The sequence below is a fragment of the Aspergillus brunneoviolaceus genome (assembly GCF_003184695.1).
Source record: "Aspergillus brunneoviolaceus CBS 621.78 unplaced genomic scaffold BO95scaffold_18, whole genome shotgun sequence".
NCBI lineage: Eukaryota > Fungi > Ascomycota > Eurotiomycetes > Eurotiales > Aspergillaceae > Aspergillus > Aspergillus brunneoviolaceus.
In genome coordinates this window covers 123,265-148,046 of record NW_020290748.1, presented here as the reverse complement: position 1 = coordinate 148,046, position 24,782 = coordinate 123,265, and the positions used below count along the sequence as shown (strand labels likewise).

Below are 24,782 nucleotides of genomic sequence, written 5' to 3'. Positions count from 1 at the left end.
CCCCCCCCCCCCAATAGCAACACCAACAACAACATCAACAGCAAGACCCAAATCCAAAACCCTCCTATATCCAACCAAAAAGAAAACCACCCTCGCACCCACAAAGCAAGAAGCCAAATCCCACCTCAAAACCCTGGATCAACCACCTGACGTTAGATCTGAAACGAAAGCGAACTTACCGGCAACTTAGTCAACTCATGCTTAATGAATCATCCAGCACAAACCGCCACCGGCAAGGAATCCGTGGCTACACAATCCACAATCAAACCCATGACATCATTTCTACACTCCCCCCAACACCCGATTGTGAGGGAATGATCGGGGTGGCGACTGGCGAGGGAGATATTGAGATGTACTGTACTTGTAGTCAATGCAGGTACCCGCTTCTCTTTTTTTCGAGGCTCGGGCTCGGAATGAGGGAATTAGTCGTTATGTATGGGATGCACTTGGATGTGAGTGATCGAGTCAGGAGGAAGATGGATCCCCCTACACGTACATAGTATGTACAAGTCTCAGTAGTGGGTGGGGACAGGTGGGCAGAGTGGGTGGGCATCTGGAAATTCTCGCGTGCCTGGGACGATGGAGAAAAGAGCCGGCCACTAGACTACCAGAGGCGGAAGGGAAGTCCAGGAACCTTGAACCGCACGCGTGTTTATCACCAACTGTGTCGTCATTTGTTTCGACAAAAGGAAGGTTTTCTCATCGATGGGTTGGTGGAACGGATGTACCCGCACACAATTTCCAGGTGGTTCAGGTGTTCAACCGCAGGCTGTATATTTCACGATGATCTATATCAAATAATCGAGCTAATGTCCATACATCGAAGCTAGGGTGATCACATGGTGGCGGGATATTACAGGCCCATTGGGTGCATGGTGCTCAGCACAGCTGCCACCGGCCAATCAACAAATGTCTTAAACAATGCAATTTTCGAGGTGTGCACAGATGGCCGCAGGAAGAAAAACAACGGTTCAGGTACAGCTTAGCTTAGCTTTGACACTGACAGAAAACGGTAACAACAGAAAAAGAAAAAGAAAAAAAGGCAAAGAGCATAATATCAGGACTCTGCTAATCTATTAGAGTATGTACTGCAGCCCGTGCCGGTGGCACAGGTCCTGTGTGTCGATATACACGAACTTCGACCATTGAAATGGCGAGGATAGGTTGTAGAGGAGTTTAAGGGGGTGTTGAAAGGAGGTGTGGTTGTCGACACCAAGCGGACAATTGATGGGGGAGGCCTGCATGCATTGCACTGCACTGCAACACTGAAGCGACCGTGACTTCTTCCTCCGGACCCAAACCGATCAAGGATGCCTGTGTGAGGTTGTGTGAGGTCGCTGGGGATAGTATCCTCCTCTGGGATCTCTCTCTCTCCCCCTTTCCCCCTTTCTCCGACCGAGGTTCATGGCGTCATCGGTCAAAAATACATGACGCGTAGATGATCGAGGAGAAAGAGGGGGTGCAATGCAGTCGGTCGGTTGGCTGGTCAGTATAAGTGAGCTGGCTGGGAAAAGCGGGGTTCGGTCGGCGGAAAAGGGGAGAAATAGCGAGGAACCGGGTGGTTGGTCGGTGGCGGAGATGGTGTGGTGGGTCGAGCTCATCATCATCTCCCAAGGCAGTCGAATAAAAATGTGTGTGAAATGTCGAGAGGATTATGTGACAAATGGGTATCATAACACCGCTGTTTTCGCCGAAAACACGCAAATCGAAAATGGACAGAGACATAGGAGAGCGCAAATGCAATAGAAACAAACGCAAGGAGACGGGTTCGGTCGGCCATCAACTGATACTCTAGTCCGGGTTCGTGAGCTAGGATTATCGTTAGCCTGAGACATAGCATCATCAGAACAAAACACATGACTGACCCGTAGAACAGGACGAGAATAGTCCTCGTTGTCTTGCAGCGATGCATCGCTGTCACGACGACCATTGGCAAACAGAACGGTATCGGTCTTCATGCGGTTGTCCGTGAAGGTCGGCAGACGGTGGGCGGCGATCGACGATCCGGCCGATAGCGTATGACTATGGTTATCGGAAAACATGCCCTTCATGAAACTCATCTGTGAGCCTTTGCTTTGTCTTCCGTCCAGTAGGATGTTCTGTACACTTGGATCAGGGCTGCTCGCACGCTGCTTGCGTTTGGCGAAGAAGAGAACGAATATCAGAGCAATGATTGCAAGGGCACCACCAATGGATCCCACCACAATACCAGCAATCGTTCCCGAGCTCATGCCCGAGCTGCTAGTGGACTTGGACGACGTGCCAGTACTGGACGCCGTCGCGGTCGGCTGTGGTGCTTCAAGAGTGACCGTCTTGACCGTACCCCCAGCATTGGTCTCGGTCGACACAGTCTGGCCAGTAGTTGTAGTGGCAGCTGATGTCGTAGAAGACGATTGTGTCGAGGATGTCTAAGAGAAGTCAGTGTCTGTGCGGTGGTCTTGTTCGTACAATCTCTTCGAATCGCGACTCGTTTAGGATGCGCCACAATCTTATCAAGAGCATATATCTCGACCGAGTACGATGTGGTCCCTAGCGGTTTCACTTGATCGAACCGGGTCCCAATCTAGCCCCGTAATGCACATCCTTCACCAGTGCGATAACAAAGATTCCGGCCAAGAGGTTTACTGACCGAAGTTGATGTGGTTGAAGTGGACGAGACGGTCGCGGTGCCTGTTGGCTGGTTGCCGACGACTTCGACGTAGGCATACAGGCCCTTGGAAGTACTTCCGCAGCTATCATCCGGATACCCAGGACAATCTTGGCTGCATTTCGAGTTGTTCACATTGGTTGCCGAATTCGGAACAATGTTCGAACACCAGCAGTCGTAGCCTTGCAGGATACCGAACGCATAGGAACTGCAATGATCCTCGCAGAGACCGTTTGACTGGAACGTACTCTCATCTATCAACGGTTAGAACCGAGCCGAAAGCTGCCATGAACGAAGACATACTTGCGGCTTGGGAAGATCCCGTGTTCACGGACGAACAGTAGGTGATAGATGAGGAGACCGACACTGGCCAGGCGAGTAAGGCGATCGCCCCGAGCAGTGACGGGAGCACAAGCTGAGCCCGCATGGCAGGCAACGATCGCACCCGCAATGGAGATGCCGGGAATTAGATGCTCGAGTGCAGTTGAAGTATCGTACGTGAAGTCGTCTTCAAGGCTGCTGCTACGAACAACCGGACTGAGTGAAGTGAAATCTTCGAGAGGGATAGACGGCGACCTCCTTAATTCGAGTCGACTGGTCCGAAAGGTATCACGCTTTGCAGTCACCACACCCTCGAATCACCCGATCAGTCGGTCTGAAGAAATTGTTTGCAGGTTCCCCAAAGTTGGAGAATGTTATGCGCCAGGCCCGTGCCGAGATCGGGGACGACCTAGAGCTTCCACAATTGCTGGTCGGATCGGTGTCCCGCCAAAGGTTCCTTTTGGGCTTGGTTGAAGGTAAAAGTAGCTAATGTCGATCAGCCACCAACTCCAGCGGCCACATCGAGCACTGATACCTACCAGAGATTTGACCAAACGACGGCTCCGGGTCGAATTGAGACAACGAGAGGCAGTGGAAACTTGGCGAGCAATTGAAGGGGGCGTTCTCACAAGCGAAGGGACTCAAAGCCAGAGATTGAGGGGAGAGGAGGGGGGGGAGAGAATCGGAGGTACAGGATTCGAGGCGACACCGGTAGGATTAGCAGGTTATCGGCATCGTCACCTCCGAACAGGGGAGGGGGGGAAGTGAATGGCTTGCTAGGCAAGGAACAGAGCGATCGTATGGAGCCGGAAAGACAGCGCAGATAAGGAAGAACAGAGAACAAACGAAGCGATCGTGTTAGTTGGTGAACTAGCTCACTTAGAGTCTAGAAAGAGAACAAGAGAACAAGAGGGAAAGAAAGAGAGTAAGAGAAGGTGAGAAAAGCAAGAAAAGCAAGAAAAGCAAGAAATCCAAGCAAGTTGTAAGTAAGTAACTAAACAGATGGGGGGGAGCTGGAGAGTTGGTTTGACTGCTCTGGGTAAGGAAGTTAGTGTCTTCTTCTGGTACGACGAACGGGTCCAGTACCCGTACTGCAGCAGGACCACCAGCAGCAGCAGCAGCAGCAGCAGAAGCAGCACAGTAGAAGCGGCGGGCGTCGTAGTCACTGACTTAGTCCTTAGTTAGTCTGAGTCTTAGTCTTAGTCTTACCGTAGTCTTAGTGGTAAGAACCAGGATGGGACCAGATCCGGCTCAGTCCCGATGTTCCACTTGGTCAGCCAGTCATCACTCTAGAATTGGTGTTGTTGTGTACGGTAGGTACGTAGTATAGATTGGACTCCAGATACTCGTAGATAATAATCAAGCACTACTGCCACCATGAAAAGGCAATGAAAAAACAGTCCATGGCGATGTCTCTGGTTGAATCGCCTGCATACAATAAGTTACATTCTCGTGTACTTTGAAGTATGGGAGATACTGAATAACAAAGTAAAGAAAAAACAAGAAAAGAAAAGAAAAAACACCACAACACCAAAAAAAGAATGGGACAGAAAAAAACAAGAGGCAGAAAGAATAAAAATAAAAATCCGGCTTACCCGCTTGGGAGTGGGGCCCTGCAGGCTACATTCGGGTTTAGTGGCTTCACCAACCGTCGGGACCATACGCGTCTTTGCTGGTACGGAGCATTAAGGCAATCTCCTCGATTCATCCAGTCGACACTATCCGTAGACTACTAAATAGACACTACGGAAGTACGAAGTACTAAGTACTAAGTCGAGAGACTATCTTGAGTTGGTGCTAGGTAACCACGGACGGACTGGTTGATCTCCGCCTTGATATGAAAAAAAACAACTCTCCCCATCTATAGAATTAGTATTATCACTCACTCACTCACTGACACTCACTCACTAGTACTAACTGACAGTGAGCGATCTCGAGATTAGACTCAGGCCGAAGATAGAGAAGTATCTGGAACCACTTGTGACTCCCGCCCCCAGTACCGTGTGGTGGACACCTCGTACCTTACCCATCTGGTACCCATCGGCCTACATCCATACGTGGACCGTATCCAAATTCCGATCTGCTAGGAGTCCTCAACAGGATGCTTACAATACGGCGCCACCGCAGTTGGACCTACTACGGAGGGAGGTGGGAGAAAAAAAAACAAAAGGCAGGAAAGGAAGCAAATGGGCCACAAGTGGTGATCCAGGGGGGGCCAAAAAGGTCTATGACGACAACAACAGAACAGCAACAGCATCTGAACAAAGGAATGAAGCAATGCTCACTTGTTACTGAGTATAACTGAACCATACTGACAATTCAAACAATCACACAACTGTTGAGGCGCAGTCCGGCCAGACAACCACACCAACCACACAAACCCCCCGAATTTTAAAGTCGCAGCGAGCACCGGCAGCCCACCAAGCAAACCTCGATGTTTATTCGGCACAGATCCAGTCACTAGCTGCATGACACAGTGCGATAGATCCTTGTTCTGAAACATCATCCTGAGAGTGGGAGAGGGCGATGGGGGCGGCCGCGATCCTCGGTGCCAATTTTCCTCTTCCTCCTTCTGTTTCTGTTTTGACCTTCTTACCGAAATACCGACAATACTTCAGTCTTATTGGGGCAGACTTTCATTTGCGAATTTATTCTTTCTGCCTGCGTGCGTGCGTCACTCTGTCTGACACAGGCTAGGCGAGAGACGACGGACGGGCAGCGGGGGAGTACGTAAAGTACGGAGGACAGTACGTACGTACAGTACAAAATTGCATGGTAAGGAGAGAGAGAAAGTAGGAGGGAGATGGATCTGCCGGGGTCAGCCACTTTTGTACCCGAGCCAAGTTATTCAGCGTTTGAGAACAGGCCACGGACGCAGATCCGGGGCTGTCAATTGGTGGGAGCTGATCAGGCACTGCGTGGCCTACTTTACAGCTTGCTTGGTCGAGATAAATGGGCAGTTCAGGGCTGACTAGGTCGATCGAGATGGCTTGTTCGGTTGGAAGAATATACTAGTAGTAACTGTTTAGCTTGGAGGAAAGTAGTCAAATGTCAACAACCAGAAAGAGTGGGTGTTGTTGTTGCCTGAAAGCTGACCGCAAAAAGGTCTTCTTTCCCGTGTTCCCAGTTGACGGTGACTGATGCCCCGGGCCGATGATGGTGGTGGCCTTCCCAGGAAAGAAAGAGGGAACGGCAGATTTAGTATTATTGCATTCAATTATTATTTGCTCTGCACTGCACTGCACCACTTGCTGCAGCACTCGCCACCGCACAGGACAGCTGCTGGTCTTAGAATCTGCACCGGTGGAGTCGCAGCCCAGGCGAGACAAGACGGAACACCGTGGTCTAGAAGGGATCGGAGCTGACCAGAGTTGAGCTGTCCGCGTATGATGTGATGTACACAACATGTATTTGATGTATTTGATGAGCTGGGGATGATCGAGAGGGGGCTGGAACAGGCGGGAAAGAACTCCAGGAGTATCTAGACTCTCGGATAGATTTCAGTGCCTTGCGGAGGTGAGAAGAACCACGTCTTTCGTAAACTCACTGGAAGCATCCAAACCATGGACTCGAACGAGCGACCGTGGGGGTGTGTGTGTGCCCATGGGTGTGGAGCGAAGTGATGATGGGGGGGTTGGTTTGCTCAGCCGGTCAGTCCCGTTGACACACCCAAGGAAATGTCCACTGCACCGTCCAGCGCATTCCAAGGTTCGATTATCCTCGTGTCAAAGCCCCCAGGCACCGCGTACAATTGGAGCATTCAGGCGGAGACGACAGCCAGACAAGCTTCGGCTATCTCCAGACCAGCCATGCAGCTGTGTAGGTGGGCGCATCATGATTACGTGGGGGATGTTGTTGGTGGTGCTTCGATGATGGGCAACGGAGAAGTCAACTTCCGAGCTGGCGGGCTGGCGGGCTGGCGAGCTGAGGAGTTCATTCCTCCATTCCTCGGAACTTCCAAAGGATGGGATGTTCATCCACCCGTGCATTAACTTCCCATTGTTGTGTGCACATGCAGCTATATCCCTGGAGGTGCGCCCTACTACTGTACGCATCACCAAGCAACTAACTTCTCTCTCCGTACACCGTAGGCTTCGTGCAGGGCTGCGTGTCAGCCAATCCATGGCGGGTTATCAAATCTACCCCATTGCTGGGCACATGCACCGGCGCCGAGCTAAGAGAGTTGATGACGACAATACTGGAGCTGCTCTTCCGAGATCCCGTCCTTAGGTTTTGAGATCACAGTAACTAACTAACTACGAGTACGAGTAAACAAACCACTTCATCTCCAGAGCTCCGGTGTTGTTGTGGCCATCGCTTCTGAGGCAGACTACCAGCAGTATCAGCAGTCGGGCGAAATCCTCAAACATCAAGACACAGGAAAACCAACAAGACAGGAAATGAAAGAGGGATGGAAGGGGAAGGGGAAGTTTGCGGGAGCTACGGCTCTCCCGCGGATGAAACACGCCCCAAAAGGATGACAGTGGCACTGACAAGAGAATGAGGAAAACCTAATTGACTTCCGTCGGGATATCACCACCTCCATCATCATCACCATCATCAACATGTGGCTGGTGCAAGACGATGGTTTCCTTAGCTTACTGTACTCCGTAGTGTCCGAGGATCTGCCAGCCATCTTCCCACAAATCTCTATACGAGGAATTTCGATACAGGCACACTTCACCTCACCCAGAAGTCAAATAGACGATCCCTCCCAGACCGAGTAATCCACGGGTCCCCCCCCAATCCGAAACACCGTCAGCGAGGCGGCTGAGAAGTGGCTGAAGGGGGGGAAATGGAAAATAAAAAGTGGACAAGGATCGGATTAGTCAGTCCCTCACACGCCGATCACTCTCATCCCTCAATCTTACGAGTATAAGCGAAAGGAGTGTGTGTGTGTGTGTGTGTGAGAGAGAGAGAGAGAGAGAGAGACCGATTCATAGGGCGTATATCAGTGACAATCCAGTCGAAAATCCCTCTCTCACAGCAACCCCATAAGTTATCATCCACAATCCAACTCAACCCTCCAACCACAAATACCCAACTCAACCCAAGGGGAAAGAATCCCTTCCGGGGCCAAAGGATCCAATCCCCAATCTACGAGTACTCCGTCCCGTAACGTCTATTTCCATATCAGCACTGACAGACGGCATGACCATCACCAAAATAGAATGGAATGCTCATAATGCCCATCAACTAATGAATACTCCCGTTCGCTCAAAGAGCTCGGCTCCTGCCACTACGGTAAGGCGAAAAATAGCAGCAGCCACAGACAACTTTTAAATAAGTCATCGGATAGTGTCTCTCATCGGCCCCCCTCCACACCCCCCTTTGTGGGACACTTTTAATTTGCTCTAGTGGCTTGTAAGTTGATCCACCGGCTTACTAGGCTTTGGTCCTAAATTTGGGAAGCCGTAAATACTATGTATGGAGTGTATGAACTGTACTCAAGACGGGCACTGTGGACTACCGGTACGTACGGCTGTGGAGGACTGGATTAAGTTACTGTGTGTTCGATGGAGGGGATTAGTAATGTGGGATCCGGTTGTCAAGCTGAGAGAGGCTTCGATTTGAGGGTAGACAGACGGGTGCCCAGTGAGAGAAATGGGGTTCTCGACACATTGATGTGATGTGTAGTACTCCGTACGAGAAAGAAGAGAGACGACGCTGGGAAAGGCTTTCTCTTCCTCTCTGTTTCAGTCATTTTTCCATTGACTCCTAGATTTCGAGCCTTTCGGTTTGATAAAGCCGAGCAGGACTGTCCACGCGAGAGTAGAGTGAAACATCAAGTCGGTCGGGGTCCCAGCTGACAGGCCTGACAAGCCACCGCTCGATCTGTCAGATGGAAGGCTCCGTCCGAGTTTGTCGCCGGGCAATACAGAGTTATGTATTCAGGCCCAGCGCCGATTCGTCCTGTGACCTATCATCGGATCTTCGCTGTAACATGATACGAAATCGAGGAAGACAAGTCAGACAGATGAGGCTTGAGCCAGTCGTTGTACTTAAGTTCAAGGAATCATTGCAAAAAAAAAGGGGTCAGACGCCGGGTCTACCGTATACTGTGAAGCAGACGTCGAGATTGGAGTTGTGAGATAGCATTAAGTCACCTGGTGCAATGCACACTGCAGTAAGCCGTTCCAATTCGGCTGCGTCTAAGCAATGTCTTGAAGCGTAGATTGATAAGTCGTATATAGCTCCAAACATGGAGGGCTGCTCCCAAGGGATTTAAGGCCAACCGATCACCATGGACCTCACCAACTGTAATCCAAAACTCATTCGGGGTATCACACATGAAATGTCAATGCAGTCTCGGACACATGTGCAGCAGGCTTTCCACTCATGTAATGCTTCTGTAAGAAGTCGGCTATCACCATCGCTCCGCCCGAGGCGGTGGTGGCCTCCAGCGTCCTCCTTCTGCAACCATCTCTCGCTCCGTTCGTCGGCGTTCCTCTCGAGGAAAGCGTGGGGGTGGGCTGTCCAGCAGTAGGGGGCCGGCCTTGTCCGTAGCTGATGCAGGCAGCGGCGGTGGCGGCGGTGGCCCAGGAGCTGTAGGAGGAGGCAACGAGGTTCGCTCGCGGTGGATCTCTTGGACCCGACGGCGGCGTGCGCGGCGAATGTCTTCCGAATGCTCGATCAGTGCATCGACTTGCTCCTATGCGAAAGCAGTCAGCTAGGGGTTCACAGTGACGCGGCAGCGCATGAGTGCGTCCGCACCTTCTCCAAGTAGGTAAAGATGAAGTACGACGTTTCTGTCTCCTCATACTCATAGCCCGCCCGTTCGAGGGCTTCCTTCACGACCAAGTCCCTCGTGATCTCGGTCCAGAGGCGCTCGCGATGGTCCTTGACACCGACAAACCGTCTTCCTATCCTACCAAACTGACGGCTTGAGTCCTCGTCAGACTGTTGGAGCTCACCAAAGCCACGCTTTGGATCCCGGTCAGGGTATCGCAACGCATCAGTGTCCGGCGGGGCTCTGTCATGTTTCGCTCGGGAGACTGGCCCGATAACCTCGAGTTGATCCTTTTCCTTGAACGACTTTTTCTTCGGCAATGGCTGATGGCCTGGAGGCGTATAATAATCCTCTTCAACGAATTCTTCTTCCTTGAGGGACTCGTGGTTGCCGTCGCGGCGCACCACAGTGAGCACTTCTTTTTCGCGCTCAGCAAACTTCGCTTCGGGGGCAACGAGAGAAAGGGCGTCTTTCGAACGTCGGTAAGGGTCTGGATGCGGTGGAGGGTGACCGCCCCTTTTTTTGGGTCGAATTATAGGTATCTCATTCCTATCCAGTCGTCCTCTGGACCTCTCCCTACCCAAGCGTTAGCTGCATACTCCAATGATGAAGAACGACGCGTGGACAGACCGACGATGGGTCTCGGACTCGTAAAGGAGGTCTGAATTAGAGAGCCAAGGGCGATGAGTCTTTCGGTGATCTGAGTCGAAGTCAGCGCCAATAGCCAAGTTGGAGAGAGGGAAGCCAGAGCAAAGTACCGTCGTAGACATGCCTATCCGAGAAGGCAGGATATCTCTTTGGCGACGGAAGTCGAGACCTTTCCATCTCCGACGAAGACCGTCGGATCTCCTCTTCCTCCTCGACCACATCTCCACCACGTCTGCGCTCCTTATACTTCCGGCGGAAGACCTCCTCTCTGTCCACTTCCTCGTCGAGCTCACCGTCCGCATTTTCGAGATCTCTATGTCGGTGATGGCGGTGCTTGTGTCGCGTCCGCGTAGCAGTAGCATACACCGGACCGCTGCTGCGAGTGCGCTCATAATGCCGCTTCAGCAGCAACTCGTCCTGCTCTGGTTTCGGGTTGCGCAGAATCCCTCTCGGAGCCTCTTTTAGCTCTGCACTTCGTGACAAGTGGCCGTGCTTCGGCCTCCCGTGCCTCCCGACAATGACCATATCCTCTTCCTCCTCTTCCGTATCACTCTCCTCGAGACTACTAGTCTCCGACTCCGATGAGGAACTCTCTTCCTCTTCCTCTTCCTCCTCCTCTTCTTCCTCCAGAACAAACCTCTCCTTCTCCAAATCAACCCCGCGATACCTCGGCCTCCCCCTCCGATCCCTCTCCCTCTCGGACCCCCGCGTCCTCTCTCTCGGTTCAATAACCTCTCGCACCGGCCGACGCACAGGCTTCATGGCCTTGAGCTCCTCCCTCCCCCTCTCCCTCACTAGCTGCGACGCAACCGGCGGCGCCGGGGCCACAGGGATCATCATCTCCGGGCCCCGGGCTCTCTCATCCCGTATCCGCATCCGTTCAAACTTCTCAACCGGCACGGGCATCGGCGGTGCTGATGGTGGAGGCGGTGGAGGCGGCGGCGGTACTCGTCGGTCGTACCGGAGTTCCTCCTCTTCTTCTTTGAAGTGGCGGCGTCGGTCTTTCCCTCTGCTGTGACGGGAGTACGGATCGCGCTCGCGGCCGTAGATATCTTCCTCGATGGTGTCATGGGCGCGAGATCTTCGTGGCATTGTGGAAGTGTTCTTTGTTCTTAGGGGTAGGTGAGACTCGTTTAGGAGAAGTTTGGCTAGTCTGGCAGCGTTGATTGAATTAGGTCGAAGGAGAATTATCTACACGGCGTGTGACAGGGAAACGGTGACGGGGACGAGCTGGTGGGTGTGTCTGGTCGGTGGCGGGTGGTTATGTTTGGCTTCATTAGTGGATGCGATTATATTGTGGTGAGAATGGTGTGGGTGAGGATTATACGTTGGTGGAAGCGATTGAGGAGTAGTTGTGGCTGTGGCTGTGACTCTTCTGGCCGGAGGGGTTGTTTGTTGGGTTGGGCTGTGCGGGGTCTCTGTATGGGTAGAGGAGGGGAGCGATGTTGACTCGTATTTGAGACTGATTTAAGACTTCAGCAGCGAGGGAGAGTTCGCCGGTGGGGTTATGACGAATAGACCATTTTTGTCAGTTGGGAAAAAGAGAGGATGGTGATGATGCTGATGATGATGAAGAGATTGGAGGTAGTGTTGTTGTAGCTGGAACAGTACTGTTGCACACCCGTCACATCACATCAGTTGGATTGTTAGCCAAAAAAGCAAATGACCCCGCGGCTGTGATCGGCTGATGTCATGCTGCAGTGGGCTGCCTTGTCGGGCCCATGGGCTCGCTCGCACCCGTGTCCAGGTTCATGCGACCTGAGTGTGATGCTGGAGTGGTGTAGTGGTATAAGTACACACTACATTCGTTGCTCTTGGTATCAAGATCGTTTGGTTGGAAAGATGGATGTTTTGCGTCAAAGATATAAAGTGGGCTCAATGTGGACCATGGTTGACGCTCCCGCCTGGAACCGGAAGTTTATATAATGACGGGTGGTCTCCTCGATTGTACACTTACACCACCACAGTCTGTAAAGGACATGTAGAAAAAGTAGGCTTCGAAAGATAAAGATCTCTAAGTGACTGACTAGATACTAGTTCAGTGAGTGGCAGAATCACCAAAATCAGGCATAGATTGTAATATGTAGTTCCTTGTTCAGTCTATAGACTACCAAAGAGATGAGCTGCATGTGTTGTAGTATGTCCATGGCCGCGCTCTTAACAATGCGATCCAGGGGCAACTCAAAGACCCGAAGGCTATGCGATGTCATTATTAGGGCCATTCTAGCGTGTTTGCCCTTACCATGGATAGTGACTGAGCAGATGGTTTAACGCCGGCCATGGGCTGTCCTCGGTCTATATATCGACCGTCCGTCAAGTGGCGTTGGCTGGAAATGCTGCCACAAAGTATCATTTAACACCAACCTTTGAATGAGACCGCAGCTAATGAGCTCCACAGTCCAATCAATATCCTCGAAAGCTTTCAAGACATTGCCAAGCCAGTATATAGCGATCTACCCAAAATTCAAGCGGGTCTGTCCCCTTTCGGGCTTACCACGACCATTACGACCACCCCGGCTACGTGAGTGAGATGCTCCAAGGTTGGGTGGTGATGCTTGAGTCTGCGGGGAGCTTCGTGTGGCCTGGTTCTCTTGGTCTACCAAGTCTTTCGCAAAGTGCCAGTCGTCATGCTCAGCTCTCTCATGCTCAGGAACCGACTTGCCGCATCGACTGCAGGAATAGTAGGATAAAGCGTCAGCGGAGTTCCGTGCATCATCATCTGGCGGAGTGTCCCTAGCAGCTTGTTCAACCTCTGAACTTTGTAATGTCTCAGCTAGGCTTGTTTCAGTGGCTGGAGGCGACGCGTCACCCCCCAAGGGCTTAGCGAAGAACCGTCGAATACCGTCGGGTTCGGTCTTGAGACGCTTCTCGTTCGGTTGTTGAGCATCCATCAGATCGTCACTCGACAAGGACCGAGTATTCTGTGCAGACTTCGCTTGCTCCCCTCGAAGGAGAAAGGAGTCGATTGCCTTGTTTTTGGATACCCCGTCCTCGAACCCACCAACGCTCAGAGAAAGGTTTGCACAGGGCCATGCGCGCCCGTCGACAATGACTTGTCGGAAAAGCGTCAAGCCAAGGCTGAAGAGCAAGTCCTCATCAATTGGCGATGATCCTGGAATTGGGATCTGTCGTGAGCGGACCTGGGCGCCTTGCCTATGATGCAAAGCCACTGTTTTCGGGCGACGCTTGTGTTCCAGCACGCCATCCTCGACGAGGCGACCATAGATATCAGCTGCGAAAATGCGCAGCCACTTCTCCGCTTGATCGAGATTGTTGATGCTCGGTCGGAACGATTTAGCCGAGAGCATGGACTTGATCTGCGTTCGAGAGTTGACTTCACTTCGATCGTCGCCTCGGATGATACCGTACAGCCATGTGGCGGTATCATCATCCAGCTTGGCTCGGAGTTGTTCCAGCGGGATCTTCAACAGATCACTCACCTGCTCTGTTCCAAACATGGCAGTGACTTGATCCCCGAGTTTGCCCCCGAGCATCCGTATTTTCGTGAACTTGAACCCTCCCAGGAAGTTCTGTACCGCACGATTGCGGATAATTGTCTGCTTATTGGGCTTGTTGCAGGCGCTTCCAAGCTTCGCCATCATCTTGTTCCTCGCAATTCCCCCGGAGCAGGTATAGCCAAGACTGTCCCAAACAGCTTTGCGAACCGCACGCACAACCTCCGAGCCGATCAAAGTGGCAATGTCGTCCCAGTCCGGGTCATCCACCTCCGTCTCGTTCTCGTCCAGATCGACCAAGCAATCTTCCGCGCTCCACGCCAATGCAGTCGTCGGCGGGGTGGGCAGCCGCGCAACCCGATCATCGATATGTGACCCGGCGCGCAGTTCAGGGTACCGCTCCAGCAAGATCCCATACACAATCGGCGACAAGTCCATGAACACTTCGTCAACGCTGGCTTTCTCAAGACCAGGTTGCGGTATGGACGCGCCCGCGAGTCCCTCGCCGGATATCTTCGCATGCCAGCGGGATAATTCCTCCTTCATCACCTTGAGGATCTTGCGTGACTCCGCCCGGTATGGATCCAAGCACACTTTATCCGTGCCCACCCGCGTGAAAGCGTCGTCGCGGTAAGCCCATTTCCCGCCCTCGCCCTCTCGGAAGGTTGCAACATGCTGCAGGACAATGTCGGGGCAGAGCTTCTTGGCTTCCCCAGCGGAGATCATTCTAGTGATCCCGTAGGATCTGGCGGGATAGTTTATGGCGATGAGCGAGTCCCATTGTTGTACGGCGAGGGGCACGTCGCGCGGCGTGCCTAGCCGCACCATCTCGCATTGGGCGTAAAAGGCATCGAGATCCACGTGCGCGATCACGCGAAGAGGCGTCGCCGTCGAGCCTTGCCTAAGAAGCTGGAGTTGGCGATAGGTGAACTGAGACTCGGGTCTCAAGGGATCGCTGGACGAAAAAGTCGGTTCCGGGGAAGAGGGTGACATAGCGAATAGAACAGTGTCATGGCGGATTGAGGGGCGATGACTGTAGGCCAGAAAATCCAAAGTGAGACGTACTGCGTCGAGTCAGAGCTCTATAGATGATCCATGAAGATACACGCGCGCGTCCTGGGACCTGGATATCCAGGCTGGTTAGTGATTGAAGTGCGTTGGAGGGGAAATTCGAGAACCCGGGGCCGGGCCAGAAGATCTCGCTTCCCAAAGAGGTTAGCGCCAGCATAGAGCCCGCCGCCGTAGTCTTAAGGTTTAAACTTGTGGATGCCTCGCCAGCAGTACGAAGTATGGAATCAGATGCTCGACGCACACACTGATCATATCGTCAAGTCCAGAAGAGTCGAAGTATCCCAGATCCAGATATTGGTTGCTGACTTGCCTTCGAAATTCAGAGTCTACAGTACACATATAGCGGACATTGTTCGGTGAGAGCCCAAACCTGCGTTGGGTAGGTAAATTCTCGAGGCAATATCCATTACTTGGTGCCAATTCGGGTTCTATTTGGCGTGGAAAGGTAATCAGATTGTTCCGTATAGTCCGAGTCATTGACTTGAGGTAACAGGCATCCTGACTTCTGATACAAGCCGAGGCAACAGCAATGTCAAAAGTTAACCGATGCCAGCGGATATATGGAATAGAGTTGACTGTATGTACAGTACATCACAACCACAGGTCAGTTAAAAAGCCATGATATCATGTCATGCCGAGTTACGGAGGGTATGCATGCTGAATGTTCAGTGAACTCATAATGTAAGGCTAGGAATCGGAGGATATGCGGCTTCACCGACTGCCATTGTATGGATATCGCTTCGTGGCCGCAGCAGAGTGCGGTACAATAGGCAGTGGTGCTTCACCCCTACATGAAGGTGCAGCCGTTCGGCCGACGATGCACTGCTGTAGCTGCAAGATCTTTGAACGGCTTCTGATTCAAGAATCCTGCCCGGGCTAGGTTGCAGACGAAGAATGCAATCATACAATGGCACGCTCCGAGTCGAACTAATAGCAAGCATCAGTATAGACTCTGGTGGAGCGAGACAGCCTCTAATTCGGGAAGAATATTGCATAACATTTTCCGAAGAGAGGAAACCATCAGATCATGATCAGTCAGTCACCGGTCAAAATGAGACGGTTGACGCAGGCGTTATGGAGACAATGCGGCAGAGAGGACACCTGGTAGGATTTCATTCGAGCATATGAATATTAATGGGTCCAGAACTTGGAGATCTCACCGCCGTGCAGATGACGGAACAGCTTCTATGGAGATGCATGTGAGGCCTTGCACATTAATCTATGAGCAACATAGTGAACGTGATCTTTGAGCTCAGATGCTGTTGGGCTTTGTCCGCCACGGCTGAGGAAGGAGGGTGAGAGCCGCGCGAAGCAAAGTAGAATCCCATAAGAATATTGTGAAGGTGACGAACATGGTCGGTCACTCTTGTAGCAGAACTGGGCTTCGCGACCACCAGGTCGGTCAGCTTGGTCAGTTGGGTGAAATTGAGATTGTGATTATGCAGCAGGCCGAGTGTGGGCGCTGGCGATTGTGTTCCTGCGAATTAATTCGCTGCATCAAGGCCGCAAAACATGGAGACGACGACGCTGGATTATTCGAGACTTTCTAGAAAAGGGAATTAACTTGACTTTGGGTTTTGGGTGTGTCTGTACTCATACTTTCATGGCCTGTCGAGTTAATTTGATTTGCCTTGCGACGTTGGTAGGCCCATCACTGTCTTGAATGTTGGATGCTCAGCATCTACGTCTTGAGAAGAGGGCTGCAGTGCAACCCACTGTCACAGTTCCACAGGCACATTGAGCCCCGACTAACGGCCCGAGCAGAAGTTTAGTCACTTTAGCCACTTTAGCGAGGCCAGTCCGTCGCTCACGGAATGCGCCAAATGGGGAATCCGAGGCTAATCTGGCGTCGGGATAGGCTGCAGAGTTGCAGACGGGATTAGTGCCCCAGGCCATAAAACGGGCGGATGGGCGAGTGGGCGAGTGGGTGAGTGGGTGAGTGGGTGAGTGCCCAAGCCGCCACTCACGCATTCCTGCCCAACCTGTGTTCATATCCCAAACCCTGACCAGCGACACGCTGGAGAGTGTGGCCAATCTCGTTTGAAGAAACATCGCGTCTCCTACTGACAAGAAGGAAACCTCTAACTAAGAGCATGAAGACTTCGGGATATGGAGTACCAATACTTCATTGAACTAGTAATATCGGAAGGGATCGATGCCAGTCAATAAAACCCCGGTTAGATGCGGATGATCCTGTACTTTTGTTGCCCTGATAAGTGTTTTTGTGGCGAGCTTTGTCCTATACTGATGCTCGTACCCAGAGACCAAGTATGCAAGTTATGACTTATAGAATGAAGGGCCATATTCTTTCCTTGCAAATTGTGCGATGATGAAAGATGCAGCTTTTTTGTGTAACAGGCATTTTCAAAGATGGAGCAGAAGTGCAGTACATTACTTGATCATCTGGCAAGCACTAGCAGCTGGCAACAAATAGTTTTGACTGGGCGGTTCTTTGGCCACTCGAAGTATGAGTACATAGTTGGTTAGGTATCCTGTGCCAGGGGGTGCTCTCTGCGATGCTGCCATCTCTGCTTGATTGGTTGATGTTGGGTTGGTTGATCGTCTCGGCGGACGTCGTTGCTGACTCATCGGATCAACTCGCGTCATCTGTTCTGGTGGATGAAGCCTTCTTAGGTATTTTCAGGTCGAGCAGAGCACTAAGTCATGTCCCAAATAATCAACATTCGACCTGGGATCAAAATGACGACCGAGTGGACAACCAGATCAGCATCACTTTGGTACCATGAATCCATGCCCAGTCTGATGCTTGATCTGACAACGCCACTGATGGGGACTTTTTCTTTGGGTCATCTAATCTTCCCCATCGGGAGTTTTCCACCGGTCCACCAGGAGAGGACAGCTCCGCGGGTGAACCATGGCTCGAAGCACACTGATCAGGGACAATCAGGTACAATGAAGATGGGTGCATGTACTATGGATGCTATTGACGGGACTGGCTGAGATGCAACGACTAAGTACCACTCTTTGGCTCTTGGTTGACCGTGAAAGCAAGTAATGAATCGAGGCAACAGCAAAGAAGAAATCAGAAGAGATTAATAGTCACGGCCTTTGGTCAGTTGGCCCTCCCAAGAGGGTTCCAGTTCGGATGAGGATCGTCATAGTCATCGAATTATAATCATTCAACAGCAAGCCGCACGGGTAGTGGCAGGAAAATCGTCTGCACCCGATATCCAACCACCGCCCCAGGATGTGAGGCGCTGACGCCCTAAGAGTCAATGCGAGTTTCTAGGGGAGGAGGAAGTGGAAGGGGGGTCGGGGTGGGAAAGCAGAGTCATCTCTTGGTCATCATGGTTTAATGTAAAAAGAAAAAAAAAACCATTACCTCTCCTCTTCTACTCCGTACTGAGGAAGGATGGGTGCAAAAAGGCAAAAAAGAACCTTGAAGAAAGAACTTAAGAGGAAGAGAGGATGGAGGGTCTAGTTGGTGGAGTCAGTCGTGGCACCAGACAATGGCCAGGCAGCCCAAAAGCCGGCCCAACAACCCAATTCAATCCACTCACAGCGCCCTCTTCTTCCCTCCTGTCTATTCCAGTTGCTCTTCTTCTCTCCGGTCAGAGTCTCTCTCTCTCTGTGTGTGTGTGTCTGCGCCCCCTCCCGTCCCTCCCTCTTTCCCTCTAACCTACTCCGTAGCCTAGTCTGTAAAGCTCCTCCCCCTCCTCTTTCGCTTTTCTCATTTTCTCCTCTCTCCTCTCTCCTCTCTTCCTTTTCCCTTTTCGCCTCTCAACTGGAAAACTGGAAGGTTTCTTCTCTCTTATCTTCTCCCCACCCCGTCTGTCTTACTTTTCCTTTCCCTCTCCTTCCCTTTAGCTCTTATTTTTCTCCTCTCTTCCCTCTCCCATCTTCCCTTCCCCTAACCTCCTTACCCCCTTCCCCTCCACCACCACCACCACCACCACCATCCTCTCACCTTTGTTTCCTGACATTACCCCCGTCAGCTCAAAGGTTCTACGAGTTTGTATAAGGTGTGTCTGGAGAGACTTCAGAAGAAGAAGAAAGCCACTTCCTCCCGCAGGAATTTGAAAAGAGAAAGATCTTTGCAACCTTTCTCTCATTCTCGTGCCAGTGACTTGACAACCTCGGACCGTGATCAATCAACAGCTTCTCTCCGATCCACACATCTGCCTCGTTCGGACCTTTGCCTATAACTTGACTGTCTCTTCCATTTCTGGTTCACTTTTAATGCACAAAGTGATCTGAAGCGTTTCAAATCGTTCTTCACAACCCACCCCCTGGATACATACACCAAGCGCCCATTCCGGATCTGTTTCTTTTCTTCACGCCGGAAATAAAGCCAGATATACCACCGTGGGAGCTCAACTTCGTCTCGTGTTCTGCATTTGTGCTTGTGTCAACCAAGAATCGGATTAGCCTTTAGTTCTCAGCCTCGGATCTCCTGGACACAGCCTCTTAGAACTGCACTTCGTTCCGTTTCTTGTTCCCAAGCAACCCAAGAGACCATCTACCTACCGTCATCTTCCTCTGGACCCGTCGGCTATTCCTTACTCTCCTGGATCTCCTTTGGCCACTTGGACCCGTTGACTATAATTTAATAACTGGAAACCGTTTATCCCTGGAAAAAATGACTGGCCGTCATGGATTTGAAGGACGCCCGGAGCGTCAGAACGAATATTTCATTCCCGGTGATGGTATCAGTCGGGAAGTTATCCAAGCAGATATTTGCCGTTACCTCGGGAATGATGCTCTCGTAAGACCTGGAAACCACAATGTTTGTTCCCCACTGTTCTTCCTGTTCTTTTCACCATGCCATGGCACGACTGATGGCAGAAGCTATCTCTTGAGGACACAAGACTGACACACATGAGCAGGGTCGCCAAGGCTACTTCATTCGAGCCTACCGCAATCTCACCTCTGTATGTTCTCGCACAAGCGCATCGTAGCCGTCATCCACAACGTACAAATCAACTGATTATTCATGCAGGAAATGATTGCTGATCTCAAAGCCGACTCTGCTCGGTGGGAGGCAGACGTTTCACGCCGAATGGACCAAGGCAATCCCAGAGGTAGCTACGCTCACGACTACAGTTATTCCCAGGCGCCTAACATCTCTCCCGCAACCTATCCAGCCACGACCATCCATGAAGGACGTCAACAAGGAGGCCCCTCACCCCCACCAGCCTACACTGCACCCCCTCCGGCACCTCAACAGTTTGTGGACCCATATGTTCAGCCCCCGTACGCGGCGACTCAGAGCCCCCCGTACCCTACTCCATCATCCTACCCTGCAAACCATTCACCTTTTGCAACTGGCCAGGCCCCCTACCCTCCCGCGCAAATCCCATACTCTGCTCCCAGTCAACCTGCGGTTTCTGCCGACATTCACCCTTCATACACATACGGCACTGGATATGGCTATGAAAATGGGAGAAACAATGCTCCACGCTACCCTGGGCCGGCAACGTATGAGGCCGATCAGGACTATTCCCCGGTAACTTCCGGAATAGCATACCCTCCCACTACAGCCGCGGACCCGAGGATTGGAATGGATCCCAGATACACTCCTGAGTCGACGTATCCAGACCGCAATAGGCCCCAGCCGACAAGAGAAAGCCAAGCTCCTCGCCGAACCCGGTGACAGCATTAACTCCCTTCCATCCTAGTGAGCTTAGGCGAGGATCACAATTCTCATTGTGTTATAATGACGGCCTCATCGTCCTGGAAACTGCAGGCATTTCCAGATTTACGTTCCGATAGTGGAGCAGTCTGAGGAACAATCCTCTTACATTTCTTAGCCTTACTGGAACATCAGACCAGGAAAAAAAAAGCGTGCATGACTTTGGGAATCCGAATTGCGGAGCCAGACATTTGGAGTACTGGATACTGTTCGACCTGGATACCACCCATATATTTATTTTATCGACTTCTGAAGCGTGCTCAACATCATCGCTGATGTTGGCTCGTGTTGCAGCTGATCTGCTTCCAATGCACATGCGGGGACGCGGTAATTGGGACCTGAAGATTGGCCCGAACTTCATCGCGCTCGTTTATGAGGAGGCTTTATGGCTTATTATTGTCTGCAATGCCGGCGCTGGCTGTCTTGAATCTCCTTTCTGTGCTGGGTCATTCTTCTTTCTTGCGTCGTGTGGGTGCTTTTTCTGGTGAATAGGCTGTGGCACCTTGATTTCTGTTGCTTTCGTCCTTTCTGTTTTCAGGGACTGCAGGGATTAGTTTTTACGATGCCTTGAGTTCGGCGAGGCGCACCGACTGATTTTCCACAGTATCGGCTAGGAACTTCGATGATATACGGTGATGCTGTCCACGAGCTATATGTAGATATGAGCATACACGGCGTTAATCTCTGGTTTCTCAATAGTTGTTCCCTGGTTCCGACAGTGATGGTTCCAGTTTTGTTTGATAATCAATTTATATTCTTCTGAACTCTGTGAAATTATGTTATTCTCAATTCTATCTCTTCTGTCTCCTTTTCCCGCAATCTGCCCAACAATCGCGGGTATTGTTTCGTCGTGTGCACCTGCCCTAGGTATTTCGTGTGATGAATATCAGCAATTGCCCCAATCTCTGGGAGTAACGGCTGTAAATCTGCTCTAAGACTAGGCCTCATAGAAGACCTACACATCCTTTGGAAGAAACCAAGACCTGTCAGCTGTGCGTGCTATCAGGAACTCCACATTTCTTGACCTCCAACCGCGGTTTCTCAATCTCTAATCGCGGTTCTTGATTTCTCCGACTAAGATGAACAGCTCGCCGACTAAGCAAAAGACTGATGATGTCGTGCTATCAGGAATTCAGGAACTTCACCGGTGCATTCACTGCGGTTCTTGATGTCGCCGACTAAGCAAAAGACTGAAGATGTCGCTCCTCAGCTGTGATCCTGTTTTCACCTCCCTGAATTCCCAGCTCTGTGTTCTTTCATGGCCTCACCTCCCCTCAACCGAGATAGATTCGAACTGTGCGTTACTATACGGAACCTCTAACCAAGTCAGACAAATTCAGGCTTGACATTTCACGGAGCCACTATCTATTCTGCAAGCGTCTTTGCAAGATGTGTGAGTCGGTGTTTCAGCCGTTCAACGGAGACATCAAGATATCTGTACCGCCTGATGTGTACAGACTCCACTCTCATGCAGTCGCCAGTCGCTCCGGTACTATCAAGAGGGCAATAGAGCAAGCACGAGAGAACGCTGATCCGTGCACCGACCCGGTTCTCATTGAAATAGACCTTGTCGTGGTTCCTGCAGCTGGCCGGAAGTATGGCCGGCTGGAAATCGAGGTAATTCTTTTACAGATTTGATATGACATGGGATAGTTCATGCTCGCTGACGGGTTTCCAGGCCGTCGCCGGGGTACCGCAGCGTCCACAGCCTGCCGACCTCCTGTCTCCAAAGCTCCGCAAGATCTGGGCCAACATGGTCAAGAGCTTGGATGATCAGGTGCCTTACTTGAAGCCTGAATACCCCGCTTCGCACCGACTGGCAGTTCGCGCAGATCAGGGCGAGGAGCCTGACGATATACTCCACCACACGAAGGCCCTCATGACCCTGGGCGAGGAGCTCGAAGCCACTGAGGCTGTGTTCTCGGCTCTGGACGAGGCTTTTGTGGGCATGGGAGACGGTCTGGGGGAGGCGGTGGCCGAAGACCCCGTCCAGTGGCTGTGCATCTCCATGACTCTTCGGGATTCCTGGATCTTCAAGGACGCAGCCTGCCATGTGGTCGGCAAATGGCACAATTTGGAACATGAGGTGAAAATGTCGATCCCCGAGGCCGCCCGCCGCGTCTGCCAGAGCCATAGTGACAAGCTCGTCCAACGCTGTCAAGATGTCGAGGATTACATGATGAACATCGAGTTTGCCCCCTCGGAGGATCCAGGCCCGTCTGACTTGCTGGGCTTGAGCCCGCATATGTGGGTGGCACTTACTCGGTTCCGAGAATGGGTGTACAGGAATATCAGTGAGGGAAACGGCTTCCGTGGCGCAGAGGGAGGCTTCATTCTCTATCGCTACTTGTGCGAAGAGGAGGATGACGACAATGACGAATATGACAATCAATGGGCCCCCTATCTTGACGAAGACGATTGCCCCAAGGGGGATGCGGACGAGGTTAATGCAGGTTTGCTCTGCCTCAGGGAGCTTTGTGTGGACAAGCTGGAGCCGCTCTTGGAGTCCAATGTCAGCGATTCGAGTGTTCGCTACTTGACTTGTGCCGAGATTGACAATGAGGATGTCCCCTGGGATGATGAGGATGATGATGAATGAGCATTGCCATCCGGCGTTTATCCGGCGTTTGTGCTATTAGCTTACATTCTCTCAAGCGTCTGCTACACCAACATGGACAGCTTGGCTCGCACTTCATCTCGATACCTCGTCATCGCCATTGCCTTTCCGCCAACTTATCAGTGTGCCCAATGTGCAAGGTCCATCTCGGTTATTCTAGCCTTGTGAAATCCCATCTTCCACGCTTTGCTTTCTGCTTGCTTTCCTCTCACTACGGCAATGCTGATAAATCTGGATATCGGTGACCCAGTGCCTTCCTCTGTGGACAATTCTGTACTTCTACTGATACGGTGCTTGGCTCAGTCACTGTGTTAAAAAAAACTCGACATCGGTCTTGCTTCTCGTTCTTTCCCATACTGACCCTGACATCAATCTGCCCTTACTACGTGCTACTACCTTTTCTTTGGCGTCGTACAAATCATCTTCTTGACATCTGACCTAATTAGCAGTCATATCTGGAATCTCTGAGCGAGTCACTACATCAGGATCAGGTCCTTCTTTTTCAGGACCAGAACTGAGAAGAGACATGCTTGAAGAGTCCTAATGACACACTCTGCGGTCGGGAGTCTAAGTCGGTGCTTATCTCTGAATAGATTAGCCGTGGATCGGCGGATAAAATCCTGTACAATAAAAGAATCAAAAAGCTTTGCTTGAACAAGACATTCCTCAATCTCTCTGCTCAGTGATACATCTTCTCATGTACAGTACATTGTAACGCGCGCGCCCACCGAGTCTAGCAAGCCATGGGCGGCACGCCAATCAACGAGGCGGGAATGGATGCTGATATCAGGATCGAGGAAGCTCCGCTCGCCAGACCCGAGATCCCGTGATTTGACTCCATTGCCTCTCAGCCAGCTTGCCGCCTCAGCTTGCCCCCCAGAGCCTCGAATTTGTGCGTTCACGTTGTCGATATCTCCGATGGCACCCTCACACCCCCCTCTCGAATCGCTTGCTTGCTCGAGACCTAAACCTAGCTTATAATGACGACAAACCCCAGACTCAGAACCCTCTGAGAATTGAAAGAAGAAACAAAAAAATCGGAACGGTATTGCATTGCTGTTGTATCTTGTGTGTGTTATATGGGGGAAATTTACTCGTCATCGTAACCCTGCGGGATGACGCGGGGACCGGCGGGGACTGTTTGAGAAAGAGAGAGAGAGAGAGAGCGAAGTTAGCAACGGAAACTAGAAGCTTTCATAATCCCGCATGTCACGGAATCTGCTGCTGGCTGGATCGTCCTTACTGGGATATGTCAAGGGGACAGGCTCGGGGTCGTAGGAGCCGAAGTAGCGGCGGATCGGGGGGATGGCCACCAATGCGACCGGGCCCAGGGAGCCGATGATGAGGGAGTAGAAGATGGCGGGCTTCTCGTGCGAGGCCCAGCGCATGTAGCGGAAGGGAGTCGACCAGAATTGAGGAGCGGACATGATTGCGATGTTGGATGGGATAGCTCGGGTGTGGGATCGGAGAAAGGGTTTTTTTTTCTTCTGGGTGCTGGAAGCCGACGGGCGTTTGATGTCAGGCGGAAGGTTCGGAAGGAAAGTGACCGGTGTTCTTGTATAGGTTCAACTTGATATGGGAGATCGTAGAAAGACCGGCGGCGAGATCTTCCAGACTCTAGCGGGGAGGGGAGGAGAGGT

At 51.7% G+C, this 24,782-nt stretch overlaps 8 protein-coding genes across 8 annotated transcripts; 2 read left to right on the top strand and 6 right to left on the bottom strand.

Annotated features, from left to right (window-relative positions):
* Positions 1-1,670: 1,670 nt before the first annotated feature.
* On the bottom strand, positions 1,671-3,074 carry BO95DRAFT_358039 (WSC domain-containing protein; the record flags this gene model as incomplete). The annotated part of the gene is made up of 4 exons (XM_025582385.1): positions 1,671-2,408; positions 2,468-2,529; positions 2,602-2,901; positions 2,951-3,074. 4 exons carry the CDS (start codon positions 3,072-3,074, stop codon positions 1,671-1,673), a joined length of 1,224 nt encoding a protein of 407 aa, XP_025444375.1.
* Positions 3,075-4,281: 1,207 nt separating this feature from the next.
* On the bottom strand, positions 4,282-4,680 carry BO95DRAFT_71080 (uncharacterized protein). The gene has a single exon (XM_025592158.1). It carries the CDS (start codon positions 4,627-4,629, stop codon positions 4,411-4,413), a length of 219 nt encoding a protein of 72 aa, XP_025444374.1. The 5' UTR covers positions 4,630-4,680; the 3' UTR covers positions 4,282-4,410.
* A 1,063-nt stretch (positions 4,681-5,743) lies between these two features.
* BO95DRAFT_71068 (uncharacterized protein) lies at positions 5,744-6,755 on the bottom strand. Its single transcript, XM_025592157.1, has 2 exons — positions 6,516-6,755; positions 5,744-6,449 (listed from the first exon to the last, which is right to left on the bottom strand). The coding sequence occupies exons 1-2, from the start codon at positions 6,571-6,573 to the stop codon at positions 6,013-6,015; spliced, it is 495 nt and encodes a 164-aa protein (XP_025444373.1). The 5' UTR covers positions 6,574-6,755; the 3' UTR covers positions 5,744-6,012.
* Positions 6,756-9,197: 2,442 nt separating this feature from the next.
* BO95DRAFT_71022 (uncharacterized protein) lies at positions 9,198-11,857 on the bottom strand. The gene is made up of 5 exons (XM_025592156.1): positions 11,674-11,857; positions 10,457-11,589; positions 10,329-10,398; positions 9,683-10,262; positions 9,198-9,620 (listed from the first exon to the last, which is right to left on the bottom strand). The coding sequence occupies exons 2-5, from the start codon at positions 11,436-11,438 to the stop codon at positions 9,336-9,338; spliced, it is 1,917 nt and encodes a 638-aa protein (XP_025444372.1). The 5' UTR covers positions 11,439-11,589; positions 11,674-11,857; the 3' UTR covers positions 9,198-9,335.
* Positions 11,858-12,414: 557 nt separating this feature from the next.
* On the bottom strand, positions 12,415-14,941 carry BO95DRAFT_440891 (DNA-directed DNA polymerase eta). Its single transcript, XM_025586063.1, has one exon. It carries the CDS (start codon positions 14,792-14,794, stop codon positions 12,800-12,802), a length of 1,995 nt encoding a protein of 664 aa, XP_025444371.1. The 5' UTR covers positions 14,795-14,941; the 3' UTR covers positions 12,415-12,799.
* A 4,531-nt stretch (positions 14,942-19,472) lies between these two features.
* On the top strand, positions 19,473-20,486 carry BO95DRAFT_358078 (putative transcription factor RfeG; the record flags this gene model as incomplete). The annotated part of the gene is made up of 3 exons (XM_025582390.1): positions 19,473-19,598; positions 19,720-19,764; positions 19,833-20,486. 3 exons carry the CDS (start codon positions 19,473-19,475, stop codon positions 20,484-20,486), a joined length of 825 nt encoding a protein of 274 aa, XP_025444370.1.
* Positions 20,487-21,701: 1,215 nt separating this feature from the next.
* On the top strand, positions 21,702-23,522 carry BO95DRAFT_70903 (uncharacterized protein). The gene is made up of 2 exons (XM_025592155.1): positions 21,702-22,142; positions 22,204-23,522. Exons 1-2 carry the CDS (start codon positions 21,915-21,917, stop codon positions 23,122-23,124), a joined length of 1,149 nt encoding a protein of 382 aa, XP_025444369.1. The 5' UTR covers positions 21,702-21,914; the 3' UTR covers positions 23,125-23,522.
* A 229-nt stretch (positions 23,523-23,751) lies between these two features.
* On the bottom strand, positions 23,752-24,756 carry BO95DRAFT_440887 (NADH:ubiquinone oxidoreductase subunit NDUFA3). Its single transcript, XM_025586062.1, has 2 exons — positions 24,386-24,756; positions 23,752-24,279 (listed from the first exon to the last, which is right to left on the bottom strand). Exons 1-2 carry the CDS (start codon positions 24,567-24,569, stop codon positions 24,233-24,235), a joined length of 231 nt encoding a protein of 76 aa, XP_025444368.1. The 5' UTR covers positions 24,570-24,756; the 3' UTR covers positions 23,752-24,232.
* Between the last annotated feature and the right edge of the window lie 26 nt (positions 24,757-24,782).